Source organism: Rhagoletis zephyria, unplaced genomic scaffold (assembly GCF_001687245.7).
Source record: "Rhagoletis zephyria isolate East Lansing unplaced genomic scaffold, Rhagoletis_zephyria_1.1 Rzeph_scaffold_00473, whole genome shotgun sequence".
Classification (NCBI taxonomy): Eukaryota; Metazoa; Arthropoda; class Insecta; order Diptera; family Tephritidae; genus Rhagoletis; species Rhagoletis zephyria.
In genome coordinates this window covers 168,720-182,882 of record NW_016157557.1, presented here as the reverse complement: position 1 = coordinate 182,882, position 14,163 = coordinate 168,720, and the positions used below count along the sequence as shown (strand labels likewise).

The window sequence follows — 14,163 nt, the reverse complement described above, 5'->3', positions numbered from 1 at the left end:
AATCTATAAAAGATAGAAATGTCAAACATGCGCAAATAAGACATTTCTATCAATTATAGTTACGGTGACCATCCGTTCTGTATTATACGGGACAGTCCTCTTTTTTGACCCATTGTACTGTTAGTTTATTTATTTTATACGGGACGCCAAATGTTCTGTATTTCTTTTAATGCTCTGTATTTGTCCCGTATTCGGTGTTTCCATGCCTTGAACCAGTTTTAAGTTATTATTTTCTAATTTGAATGCCTGTGATTCGAATTCAGGCATACATACGGTGACCAAAACAGAAATTAGGACCCGACATTTTAGTAAGTTTTGGCTATATTTCCTTGGTTTATTTAATGTTAATTATTTATTTTACCATATAATACAAATTTTCAACTTTGTGCAAAAACTATAAAAATTAGTTCTGCAAGGTTTCACTAAAATTTCAATCTTTATATTTAGAATCTTTCGAAAAAAAATTTGGTTTGTACTTTTGTAATTCATTAAAATTGCGTATTATAAAGTGCAAGTGCGAGTGGAAAGTGCTGCTCATTTGCTTCTGTTTTAAAAAATGGTCGAACAAAAAAAAAATTCCAAAAATTAATGGTAAGCCTTAGCGACTTAAAATTACACTTTATTATACTAAAATTTAACAGATTTTACGGGGTAAAAATCTCGAGAAAATTATCCTACAAATTTGTTATGTTACTATAAGGATACCATTTCAGGGCTAATACATCTAGGATCATTGAAAAAGATCTGTAGCTGTTGTGGAACAAATTTGAACAATTATTTTTGTCCCGTATTCGGCTCTCATAAATATGGTCACCGTAATTATAGTTTAGAAATAAAATGGACTGATGCTTTGGCTTGATGCATTTCTGAACGCACCCATTTTTACGTACTTCGATTTTAATAATAAAGCAATTCATCTAAAAAGGCCTCGTTACTACCTATACCTCGTAAACTNGCTTTAAGATCTGTAAGCTGTTGTGGAACAAATTTGAACAATTATTTTTGTCCCGTATTCGGCTCTCATAAATATGGTCACCGTAATTATAGTTTAGAAATAAAATGGACTGATGCTTTGGCTTGATGCATTTCTGAACGCACCCATTTTTACGTACTTCGATTTTAATAATAAAGCAATTCATCTAAAAAGGCCTCGTTACTACCTATACCTCGTAAACTTACCTAATTTTGTATGGAAAACCACTATATTTACGAGGTATATGTTTATATGAATACCCTGAATACAAATAAAACAAATTTTTTACACTTTTAAAATTGTATTTTGTTTCGTATGCCTATGTAACATAGTACATTTTGGTGTGTCTTCTGCAGTTATAAAATTTATCGAAAATGGATACAGCAATTAAAATTGAGGATTCCAACTGTAATGTTCATCAGTCGTCTGCATTTAATAATAGTTCTTCGATTTCTGCTATTTTACAAATGTGTCAATCAAGTTGTAATGATTATGCCGGTATTCTTCCCGCTCATCCACATGACATTATTAGCGTAAATAGTGTTGAACTTAATGCACAAACATCGTTAAGTGATGACTCTGGTGTTCCACTTACTACAAACAGCTCAATATCTAGTGGAGATTCGTATCGAATGGGCTTATGCAGGCATGAAGTTGAAGTACGTCTTACTTTAAATCATAATGCCGGATTTCCACTCGACTTTAAATGACACAAGTTTCATGACAGAGTTGAAAATTAAAAAATACCTGTTTCACTAGATTAAAACTACTAGCCATTAGTATTTCTTCACATGCCATTTTTAAATGGTACAAAGTTTTTGTCATTTCAGTATCTAGTGGAAAATCGGCGTAAAACTTGTTTGATTTTATGACACAAAGCTTCTTAATTTGTGTTTTCAGATTGTTGAAAGTGATGGTGAAGTCTCTCAGTTTGATTCACTTGATAATTGCTCCGAAGGGGGAATGAGCGCGGAAAATTTCAATACATTAAAAAAGGGCCCCTCGGCACCAATAGACCCCCCCATAGAATTTCAAGACTCACCTAATATAGCAGTTGGCCGGTCCATTAAACAGCAACTGAGGCGTTTATCATCTTCACATTCATCTCTAGAACAATCAAAAGACTCTGAACGTAATGAAAGCAATATCCGAGTGGACAGAATTTTTTGTAAAGACACAGATATAGAAGTGGCTGCTCAATATTTTGATAGAACACGTAAAGAACTTTACCTCATGAGGAAACCTATATACTCAAGTGACTCAATTCTTAGCAATAATATGGAAAACGCTTATGATGAGCCCAATAACGCGATAGGCAATTATGGTTTTGACAATGCTCAAATGACGGAGCCGCATACGTTTTCAGTTTCACCACCTTTACCACCAGCATCACATACTTCTATTGAACAAAAAAAAGATATATGTTCATATTATCAAGACCAAACTAAGTACTTTAAGGCAATAACATCGGAACAAGATAGCATAATAAGTGCTGCACATAAGTTCAATACATCTGGTCTATCTGAAATCCACGATTATGATCTATACTATGGATTAAAGAGAAACACGTTTCAATGCGAAAACGGCATACAAAAAAATGTACTTTACAGTCCTCGAAATCTTTCAAATTATTGTCACGGTCACCACGTTTATACAGGTAAGTTCATTATGACAATAGAAAAAGTATATACCTTCGAGTTTGTTGTTAAATGAAGACTGAGCATTATTTTGCATTCATATTTTCGAGTACAAGCTATATATTTGAGTTTATATTTTCTTAATATTTATTGAGGTTATTAATTCAGTATCTACTCATTATGACCGATACCTTTTTTAATAAATATCTAGTTTTCATTTAATATTTTGGTTATTTGGTTTAAAATTTTATCAATACTTTGCAGAATTTTTAAAACTTCGCAAAGTATGAAATGTGAATTTAAAAAATTATAAAAAAATCCTCAAAGTAGCATCTAAATCTTCAATTTTTTAATCAGGTTTTTCAGAATTTTTTGAGTATGGAGTTTTATAGCCCATTCTATTCTAGTATAATAAAGTGCAAGTTTGAAGTTGCTCAAAAGGCCGACTGATTTTTGATAATTTTTCTGACTGTATTACGCCTTTTTTCCATACAAAAAAAAATTCGAATATACTTTGTATGGAAGAAAATGCGTTACCTAAAATCCCAAAAATCATCGCGATTTGTCAGAAACTGTAGACTGGCACTTTATTATACTAGAATTTAATAGGGTATAAAACTGCATACTTAAAAAAAAAATCTGATTAAAACGTTTAAAATTTAGGTGCAACTTTGGCGATGTTTTATATTATTTAAATCCAAATTTCATACTTCGTGCAAAATTATATAAGTTATCAATATCACGAGAACGCGTCGCGACGGTCGTACTCTGCGGACGTTTTTTTATATCGCTCAACGTTTTGTTATATTATCTGCTAAAACTATAAGTTAATTAGGGTACTCACAGTTCTATATTATCTACTGTGTTAATTTTGCCACCTGGTAACTTTAAAACATTTTACCATGTGGTAACTTTGTTTGTTGTTGGTTCCCATACTAATTAGAGATAACACTTTTGGGCAAAATTACTAGACTTTGTCTCATGTTTATGTTCTGTGTTAAACTGGCATCTATCGCTGCTTGTACATACATACATGAATTTCGCTTTGGGCGCAGCGCTGCTTGTACATGAGTTTCTCTTTGCGCCTGCCTGGAGCTGGCAAAGGTTATTTTTTTTTTTTATTTTTGCGCTGTGCTAGCTGAGTATAAAAAAGAGAAGAGAGAATAGAGAGAAATATGTATGTGGTTTGTTGATGCTCTCTAAACACAAACGCGTGAAAGGCAAACGGTCTAGCAATGCGTGGTATTGTTGATCAACTTAATACTTTATTTAAACATAAGGGTTGCTCACAGTTCGAGTGTGTTATCTTGTTAAAGTTGCCACCTTTTCACTTTAGAAGTAAACTGTGAATACCCGAAATATTTTTTCATGTGTATCAGGATGGTGCTAAGTTTTATTTTGAGTCATTGACGCATAACTTTGTGATTTAATTGCAATAAATTAATTGATAAAATCAAAATTTAGTATGCCGTGCTTGTGCGGTCAAAAGGGTTGATAGTAGAAGGTGCTGTGTGCTCACTGCAAAGAGTATTTTTACTTAAAATGTGTTGGTGTCTTGTAGGCTGATGTGGATTTTCTTCTCACAGCTGAAAGCCTTTCTTTTGTAAAACATGCATGGCTGATCGCCGTAACTCTCGCTCGTCTTCACCTTCTACTGTTTTGGTTGAGAAAGCTAATATAAACTCTCCCTCATCGGAGTCACAAAAAAAAAAAAACAATCGTAGCAGCAAACGAAAGTGTTGACGCCACTGTCTAAAATATATTATATTATACTAGAGTAATCTACTACTTTCATTTTTATCGATAAATTTAAATGACTTCTGTCACGAGCCGTAAGAGGAGTTCTAGAATTGCGCCAATTGTACTTTAATTAGTTCATGCATAAAGTAGCTCGAAAGCAATTACTCAAGATCTCGTCATACGTCCTGGTTTTTATACCTTAAAGTATGTATAATTTAACGATATCATATTTCTCAAATTGATCTAATTTAAGTTTCTATCCATAATAGGAATTTTAACATACATACATGTATAATTACATGTATAGAAACTATGCAAAATAAAACCTGAATTCACATCCAGCTGGCGTAGTTTTCGTTCAAAATTCTAAGAAAATCAGGGCGCTTTAATCCGTTGAGAAACTGTCTCAACATTTTAAAATTCTTTAAGAATTTGCGGCCACGGTTGCTGTCAACGACGTTGCTGGTGAAAACGAAATACAATTGTACTGCAGGTCTACACGTGTCCATTGCTAACCTCAAAGTAAGTACAATATGAATTCCTATGCTTTAAAAGGTCAACCACAACCCCCGCACTGTTCACATTGCGAAAATGACAATAGCGAGGCCTACGTATCCTGCGTTAAATGTCACAAGGCGTTTCACGAGTCCTGCGCCTATAACGTTTCTGACTCCTCCCCAAAAGTATGGAAATGTCTGAATTGTATAGAATCGGCTTCGACGTCATCGGCGCGAAGTATTTCATCCGTACCTCTACCTCAACAAAGCACTCAGCTGAACTCGAAATTCAACGATTGGAGGAAGAGAGGCAAATGGCTATCGCGCGTGTTCAGGAATTCCTCGATAAAAAATATAAGATTCTTGAAGCACATAACCTTAACAATGTCCCTAAGCATAAAGAAAATCTAGAAGACTCTATTTCAGCAAAATCTATTTATTTCGATGCCTTAACAGGCGCTCAGCACCACATTTGATAAACAGAACTTCAGCATCGCTCCCGAATGGTCCCATTATTGAGCAATTCAAGCAAAATGAAAGGCAGAATAAGTCACTATTTGCTGGTCAGATTACTGCTACAGTGCAGTGCCCAAATTCTGCGCTAGCCTGCGCGCCCGCGATATCAACGAATGCAGCTACAGTTGCTGCTCAGCCCGCTGCTACATGTGCAGCAGCTAAATTCTGCGCTAATGTGCGCGCCAACACCCACGACGTCGGCTATTTCTGATCAGCCCGCTGCTACAGTGGAGCACCTGAATTCCGCGCTAATGTGCGCGCCAACTCCCACGATGTCGACTTCTGCTGCTCAGTTCGCTAATACCGCGCAACACCCGAACTCTGCGTTAATGTACGCACCTACGACGTCGACGCATACAGCTACGCCTGCTGCGCAACCCGCTGCTTTGACGCAGCATATGCGGTTTCTGCCCTCGCCTACAACAGCTACACAACCTAGCTTAACATCGACCATTGTAAATTCCGTGCCGATATGCGCACCTCCAGCAAATTCCATGTTGTCGTGAACGCACATGGTCGCCCAGCCCAATTCGGTATATTCTTTCAACAACAATTTGTCCACCACGCAAATATGTGCATGCCAATCTGTGCCTAAGGAGTTGCCTACGTTTTCCGGCCAGCCCGAAGAATGGCCTCTATTTAGTTCTACTTTTGAATGGTCCACTACAGTATGCGGTTTAACTGATGCTGAAAATCTGATACGGCTTCAACGATCCCTCCGTGGCGAAGCTTTGCAAGCTGTTCAGCATATTCTCAAACACCCTTCTTGCGTTGGCACAGCAATGTCTACACTTAAGTTGCTATACGGCCAACCAGAAACAAAATTAAACTCTATAAAAAATAGGTTAAGATTATTACCACAAGTAAATCAAAATAAGTTAGAGATTATTTTTTGCCATTGGTGTAAAAAATTTACAAACGACTATTGAAGCGTGCGGGTTACATGATGAAATGAATAATTCGTCATTGTTACAAGACCTTGTAGAAAAGCTACCACCCTTTTATCAAATTAGCTGGGGAACGCACAAACTCGATTTGGCAAAAACTAATATGCGGCCAAATTTAGTCGAATTTTCTAATTGGATATATAATGTTGGTTTATCCGCTAGCTCTGTTGTTTTGTCAACTAATTCAGTTTCAAGTGATAAAACAGCTGTGCGCAAGAATGACAACAAAAAGAGTTTTGTCCATGTACCAATGAAGAAAAGGAAGAAGAAAGAAAAACATGTTGCGTGTGCAAGAAGTACTGCAACAATGTTGCTAATTGAAAATGTTCCAAGTCGCTCGACCGTGGTGAGAAATGGAAGATAATAAGAAAGTTAAATTTATGTAAACAATGTTTACAACAACACGCAAATTTTAAAACATGTGCAGAAGTATGCGGCGTAAACAGCTGTCAGCTTAAGCATCACGCTCTACTTCATCGCAACATTGTTCCTAATCAGAAGACAAACTTACCACAACTGAAACCAAATGAAAACTTTGAGAAACATAAATGCAATGCTCATAGCTCACAAAGAGGCGATATCCTCTTTAAAATTATCCCGATAACGCTGAAAGGAAAAAATAATAAAATAGTTAATACGTTTGCCTTTATTGATGAAGGTTCTTCAATAAGCTTATTAGACGAAGAATTTGCTAACGAATTAGAGCTAAGCGGGCAGTCACACGCATTGTGTTTGAAGTGGACTGGTGAAATACAGCGGGAGTAGATAATTGGAAATTAGGAATCCCACATAAAATTCGAGAGGGAAAACCTACTGAGCCTGTAGCGATTAAGACTTCACTCGGATGGTTGATCTACGGAGCTTGCAATAACCAGAAAAGTATAACGAATCTTACAGTTTTCACATTTGCGAGTGTACTTGAGACGGCGATGCGAAGCTGCAAGAAATGGTAAAACAATTTTACTCATTCGAAAATATAGGCGTTAATTTGTCATCTCAATTAAAGGCTAGTGCTGAAGATGTGCGTTGTGTAAATATACTGAAGAAACTAACCAGAAAGCGCTGTGATGGTCACTACGAAACCGCGCTTTTGTGGCGATATGACAAATTTGAGCTACCAAATAGTTATAATATGGCAAAGAAAAGACTTTTGTGTCTGGAGAAAAAGCTAAATGCTGATCCTAAACTGCTAAGCGTTTTTATAACAACCATTTCAGATTATTTGGCTAAAGGCTGTATCCGCAAGTTAGATGAGCATGAAGAAAGTCACGAGAAAATGTGGTATTTGCCAATTTTCGCCGTGTTCAACAAAAACAATCCTGGCAAAACAAGAATAGTATGGGATGCTGCTGCCAAGGTTAATGGGGTGTCACTTAACACGTTACTGCTAAAAGGGCCTGATTTGCTAGAATCGCTGCCTGGTATACTACATCGATTCAGACAAAAGTCTGTCGCGGTGTGTGGTGACATTGCCGAAATGTTTCACCAGATTTTCATTAGATCTGAAGATCAACATGTACAACGTTTTTTATGGCGAGAATGCAAGGCTGATATGGAGCCAGAAATTTACATAATGAATGTTATGATTTTCGGCGCTACCTGTGCACCGAATATTTCGCAATATGTCAAAAACCTTAACGCGTCCGATTTCGAAAACGAATTTCCGCAGGCAGCTGGAACTATTAAGCGTAATCACTATGTGGATGACTATTTGGATTCCTTTGATACAATCGAAGAAGCAATTAAAATAACTAAAAGAGTAAAATATATACATAGTCAAGGTGGTTTCTACATTCGTAATTGGACATCGAATGCAAATGAAGTTTTGCAGGAGCTCAATACTGAACCGCAGGCGACGAGTAAAAGTTTGTGCTTTAGCAGCGATACAGCTATGGAAAAGGTGCTTGGGATATTTTGGATACCAAATGATGACAAAATTACTTTTCGAATATCGGCTACGAAATTAGAGAGCGAAATCTTCACTGGTGATCGACCCCCTACAAAAAGAGAGGTACTGCGCGCATTAATGTCGGTTTACGATCCCCTTGGGCTGCTAAGTCACTTTCTTATGTACGCAAAGATCTTAATGCAAGAAATCTGGCGCAGTGCTGTTACTTGGGATGAACCGATTTTGCCAGCAGTTCTCCAAATGGATTAAATGGGTAAAAATGCTTCGGGATTTAGAAAACATCCGCATTAGCCGCTGTTATCTGAAATATTTCGCTAACTATAACTTGCTCGACGTGCAGCTGCATACTTTTGTAGATGCTAGCGAGAATGGATACGCTGCAGTGGCATATTTCAGAATCACGGACGGTGAAGATATTGTGTGCTCATTGATTGGATCTAGGACTAAAGTAGCACCATTGAAGCTGACATCCATCCCCCGCTTGGAACTCATGGCAGCGCTTATTGGAGCTAGATTTGCAATTCACATTCTTCAAAACCATACTTTGAAAATCAGCCGAAAAGTGTACTGGTCGGAACCTAAGACGGTCTTGAGTTGGCTGCCTTCCGATCATCGCAAATATAGCCAGTTCGTAGGATTTCGAGTAAGGGAAATTCTTGATTTAAGCAATCCAAGTGAGTGGAGGTGGATTCCGAGCAAACTTAATGTAGCAGATGAAGCCACTAAATGGGTGAGCAAGATAAGCCTACAAAATGATGGTCGATGGTTTAGTGGCCCACAATTTCCATACATGGCTGAAAACGAATGGCCGGTCGACGTATATCCACCTATAGATACGACGGAGGAGATGAAACGCCACCTATTACATTAAAAACTTCAATATTAATTTGTTTTTATAAAATAATAGCAAACAAATATATTGTGAGTACTTAAAAAAGAAAATTAACTAAACTAAACTAACTAAATTTTATGGTTATATTTTGCATTAAATTTTATACGTACGTATTAGGGATGTTGCGAATGTGGAATTTTAGACATCCGCGGATGCGAATGCGGATGCGGATGTTTAAAAGCGTACATCCGCTTATGCGAATGCGAATGCTGATGTCAAGTATTTTTAAGAAATAATTTAGGTGAGTACATTAGGTGCTTTAGGCAAATAAAAAATGGAAATGTTAGTAATTTTTAATAATATTTTTTCTTTGTTTAGTACTTGAATTTAAAAATTTTAAACATTGTATTTTAATAAAGAGTAGTTTTTCTGCCTTTTCGGGCTTCAGCCTGTTTCTTAAAGAGTCGTAAATCAAACCTGCGCCACTAAATAACTACTCGCTCGAGGCGACAAACTTGAAAAACTGGAAACTTGAAAAAATTGTAAATTCTTTTCGATTGAGAGGACTTTCAGTTATATTTCTTTTCTTATTGCGGTGCAATAATTCCTTTTTGAGGATTGCATCGGTGCTGCAAATGTTGGATGTATGGAGGACTTTCATCTTCACAATCTAGCATCATGGCAAGATCGTTGTTTAAACACCTTTATTTTCCAATTTGGAAGTACCAGTTATTTTGGCTGTTTCAGAATTTGGAGAGCCTGTTAGGTCATCCGCGTTTTTCGATTTCAGTTTTTGTAATTCATTTTTAATCCTGTCTTCTGGGACTGGTTTGAAAAATGTGTGCTTATAGCGAGGTTCTAAATAGGTGGATATGGCAAATAAATTCTTATTTTCTAGGAATGAAATTTCGGGGAAATTCTGTTTTTAAAGTCGTTGCTGCCAGCCGAATTAGTTTAAAATTTTGTTATTTTGTTAAAAAGGCGCCCCGATTTTATAATAATTTGAATTATTGGAATCAAGCACGATGAAGGTCTCAGATCTGCTTAGTTCCCGGGTGACATCTTAGAAAGGTTCGCCTGTAATGAGTAGCGGGAATTATTTTTTTTATTAGCTGAGCTCGACTTTTCTTAGTTTCAGGCAGTCACAATTAATTACTTACCGCTGTCGGTACCATAAGCCAACAAATCCGTTTTGTTGTTCCATTCCATGCTTTCAGTTGGCTGTGGTATTTTGAGGCGAATGAACGCAAATTTTCAACATATGGGACTTATGATTCAATGGAATGCACAATACGTCAATCAAAATGTGAATTTCGGATTGTTAGTTAGTTACGGCTTTTTGTATTTCAGTGACGATGTGAGTAACGCCCTTTCCATACTATACTAACCATATATTGCATGCCAAGTCCCACTCCTCAATAGAAATTAAATTCGCCTTGAATTAATTCTTATTTGATTTGTGAACTTGGCTGTCAACTTATTCACATATAATTTTATCTTTATTTCGATGCGTGCTAATTTTAACAATTAGCACAAAATTAAAATAAATGTTATTGTTTTCGAGCTGAAAGGCTAATAAAAGGAATCATAATAAGTTTTATGAGAAAAAAAGTTGCACTTATCAAAGAAAAAAGTAGAAAAAAAGCTAGCGATATAAATATCTAGTTTCTTCAACAGAACTTTGACAAATAATATTCGATAGTTACATAATTCTTACCTAATTAAAGGTTATCTTTTAACGCGCAAATAGTCGATTCTCTTTATAGCTAGACGTTGAACATTTCCGCTGGAAATACCTTTTGAAGGATCTTACTCTTTGACTTTAAATTTTAATAGAATCGGGGACTTAGGGGGACATTTTTAAAGTAGCATTTCCTCGGGCTACAATTTGTCATTTTGTTTGCTAGACATACGTTTTATCAGTGCACTTGCACAATATTCGCATTCGCAAAAGCTCCGCATTGATTATTGCGAATGCGAAAGCGAATGCGAATGTAAAAATTAGGGCGGAAGCTCCGCAGTTGCGAATGCGAATGCGAATATTCGCAACAATCCTGGTACGTATGTATGCCTATATGTATAAAAACCTTTTTGAAATATTTTAGCCGTTGCCCCATAAACTTGGGAATTAAATATTAAATAAACGAAAACCGTTTGCTATTAGTTTTAGGGTCTAAGCAAATATAAAATATATAGTATGGTATATTTGTGCAACTTTTGTCAGCTTTCACATGACCAGGATGAGTAACATTGATGACAGTGCAACTAGCAGCACATGAGTTTCAACCGTCCAGTAGCCAGATTCCAACATTTGCTATCGCTAATTTTGATCGCCAAAAATCCCCAAAAGAATAGCAGACGACCCTAACTATACGCAACATCTAGTTGTATGCCCCCCACAATACCAGATTTGGCTGATTACGCATCGCATGTTGTATACTTTTCGGCCCTACTACTTTTCATTTAGAGAATTTTAGCGATGAAAATTTAGCGTAGCGATTGTCAGAATTCCACTGAATCTCTATCCCTTTTGCAGTAGTTCAGAGACAGTTCTGAAATTTGTAGGGCGGAACTAGCGCTTTGCCAGGCTGCCTCTAAAATTTTGCTGCAGGGTTACTACCCGAGCTGCGGCCTAACAACGTGATTGTTCGCCGTTTTGATTTCCTTCCAAAAAACAATGCGCTGCCAGAGGAATCTAACAGCAATCAATCGGGAGAGGTGGAGGAAGTAACAGCTTAAAGATATATTTTCAAAACTGTAACGGACTTTCCTGAGTGCTGGGCGTAGCAGAGGGAGTAAGGAGTAAACACCCTATCTCCTCAAGAAATTAGAACACACTCGCTTCTCGTTTATAGCCTCTTTATTTGCTATACTCTCGCTATATCTACTCTCTAAAGCATAGAACTAGAGTAGGTTAACACCCTACAGCTAGCACCAGACTCAGTGGTTTGAGACCACTTCAAATATACAAAAATAGTCTCGGAGGTTTGATCCCTCTTCCACTACCCGTGTAACCCACGTTGCGACGCGTGCCACGTATGCCTAGCTAATGAACAATGCTTGTTAGCACTGCTCCTTTTATACCACTTTTGTCCATCCGCAGACAGTTATCCTTATTACAATTGTTTTTGTGCTTTTTATATTTTACATACAAATCACAGTTCAAAATATATACATGTGTATGTGAGTACGTATAAGAACTACAATTCAAATAAATGCAATCCAATAAGTATATGTACATAAATGTATGCGAAGCGTTTTTTACAATTTCGAATATACAATTCAATGGTACATATATTTTAATTCAAATTATATATGTATATAAAATAGTTGTTGTGGGGCCCAGGGCCACAGGATCCGGGGTCCTCACACTCCCTCCTTACTCCCGGCAGCAAGACCTACGGTCACCTTGCCAGTCTTGGTAGTTCGTACTCTGTACGCCTGGCCGTTTACGATGCGTCTGAATGACTGCCGCTTCTGTTGCTGATGGTTTACGTGCGACTCAATTTCCGCCACCAACTCTTCCGGCAACACACCTACGTCCGGATGGACCTGCTACTCCGATGGCACACTCGGCTCAGCCTCTTCTAGCCAACGCTCTATTTCTGCCATTAAGTTGGCATCTGCTGCCACACTGAAATCCGCTTCCGCCGACCCCTCCTCCAAAAATCCCTTTGTCCACCGCTCGCCAACGTACACGCCTCGATCGCGCCTTCACTAAGGCACAGCTGTTGCGGCGGTGGATGTGGCTCTTCCGATGCCATCGGGTCGTATAGTCTGATGCGCATATCGATATGGCGCGCAAATTCTACGTACCCGTTACCGAGGTGTCTGGCGTCTTGTGTAGCGATGGAGAATTCGCCCTGCCTTTTGGCATACTCCTCTTCCTCGTCGGACGAAATTGTTATGGGTGTTGGCGCCCGCTCTATTTCGCCCTTGCACTCACTTTTCGGCTCGCTGTCATCAGATAGTACGCTTAAGTTTGAGGGTTCGTCCTCCATCTCCTCCTCTTCGCTAGTCAAAATTGGCGTATTGCTTGCCAAGTACTCTGCACCCCAATAGGCTGCCATCTCCGCATCTTCACTATTTTGGGGCAGTACGAACGGCTGCGTACTTTCGAGGCTTTCGATGTCCTCGACACCGACTCTTTGTTGTTGCTGCCTCTGTTGCTGTCGCCCCTCTGGAGTCACTTGGCTGGCCAGCGTCGTCATGCTCGCCTCTGGTGCTGTTGTTGTCGCTCGAATTACTCGACCGGTCTTCACCGCTGCTGTCACTTCTACTATAGCACCGAATTTCGTGCTCTGTTAGGCGCTTTATACGAACGCGCAAAACGCCGCCCTCCACTTGTTCGGCTACAAAATTTGCCTGTTGCTGCTGCTGTTGCTCCATCTTTTCGCGAACATGTGACTTGGCGCCCGCGGCACATCCTTTTTATTACCGACAGTGGCCATTGTGCGACAAACTGTATTTTCCTAGTTTTCCGGCACTTTTCCAGCAAAATTTCGGTAATTTTGCTGCCGTTTCACTTTCACATTGCATATTTTGTTTTTATCTGTTTATTTGTCATCCTCGCACAGCTGTAGTTTGGTGTCGGGGTTGCTGACTATCCAAAAGGGAGTTTTGTAGCGTTGATGTGAACTGGAGTAGATTTCGGGTTGCCATTGCGGTGTTACTCCTCTTCTTATTACGATTATTATTATTAGTAGAATTAGTAGTATTTTGTTATTATAAATGTTTTCCAGCTATTAATGTTTATAATTATAATTATTATTAATATTTATAATTATATTAATATTGCTGTTGTTGTTATCATTAATTTTAATATTATAATGATAATTATTATTTATTTAGTTTTTTTACTTTTATAATTTTCTTTTGTGCTTCGTGCCATCTGCATCTTTCATTGTTCTCCTTTGGAACCTTTATTTATTTTTCTTCTTCTTATTCTTCTTCTTCTCCATCATCTCCTTCTTCTTCATCTTATTTAGGATTATTCGGCTAGCTTCTCATCTTTCAGGGTCTCCGCTGTCATGGCAGTTGCTCCCCTGCTGGCAATTGCCGAGTTCACACACTTCAGTCTCTGCTGAAATTTACCTATTCGCCGCTGTGCGC

The 14,163-nt window shown here is 38.0% G+C and overlaps 1 protein-coding gene across 13 annotated transcripts in view; it reads left to right on the top strand.

Annotated features, from left to right (window-relative positions):
• Socs16D (Suppressor of Cytokine Signaling at 16D) overlaps positions 1-14,163 on the top strand; it is a 202,203-nt gene that overhangs the window by 58,285 nt on the left and 129,755 nt on the right. For all 13 annotated transcript variants that reach the window (XM_017611889.1, XM_017611888.1, XM_017611887.1 and 10 more), the window contains 2 exons: positions 1,330-1,632; positions 1,874-2,630. In XM_017611889.1, the coding sequence (XP_017467378.1) occupies positions 1,348-1,632; positions 1,874-2,630 (1,042 nt within the window). In that variant the 5' untranslated portion in view covers positions 1,330-1,347. The remainder of the gene's footprint in view (positions 1-1,329; positions 1,633-1,873; positions 2,631-14,163) is intronic.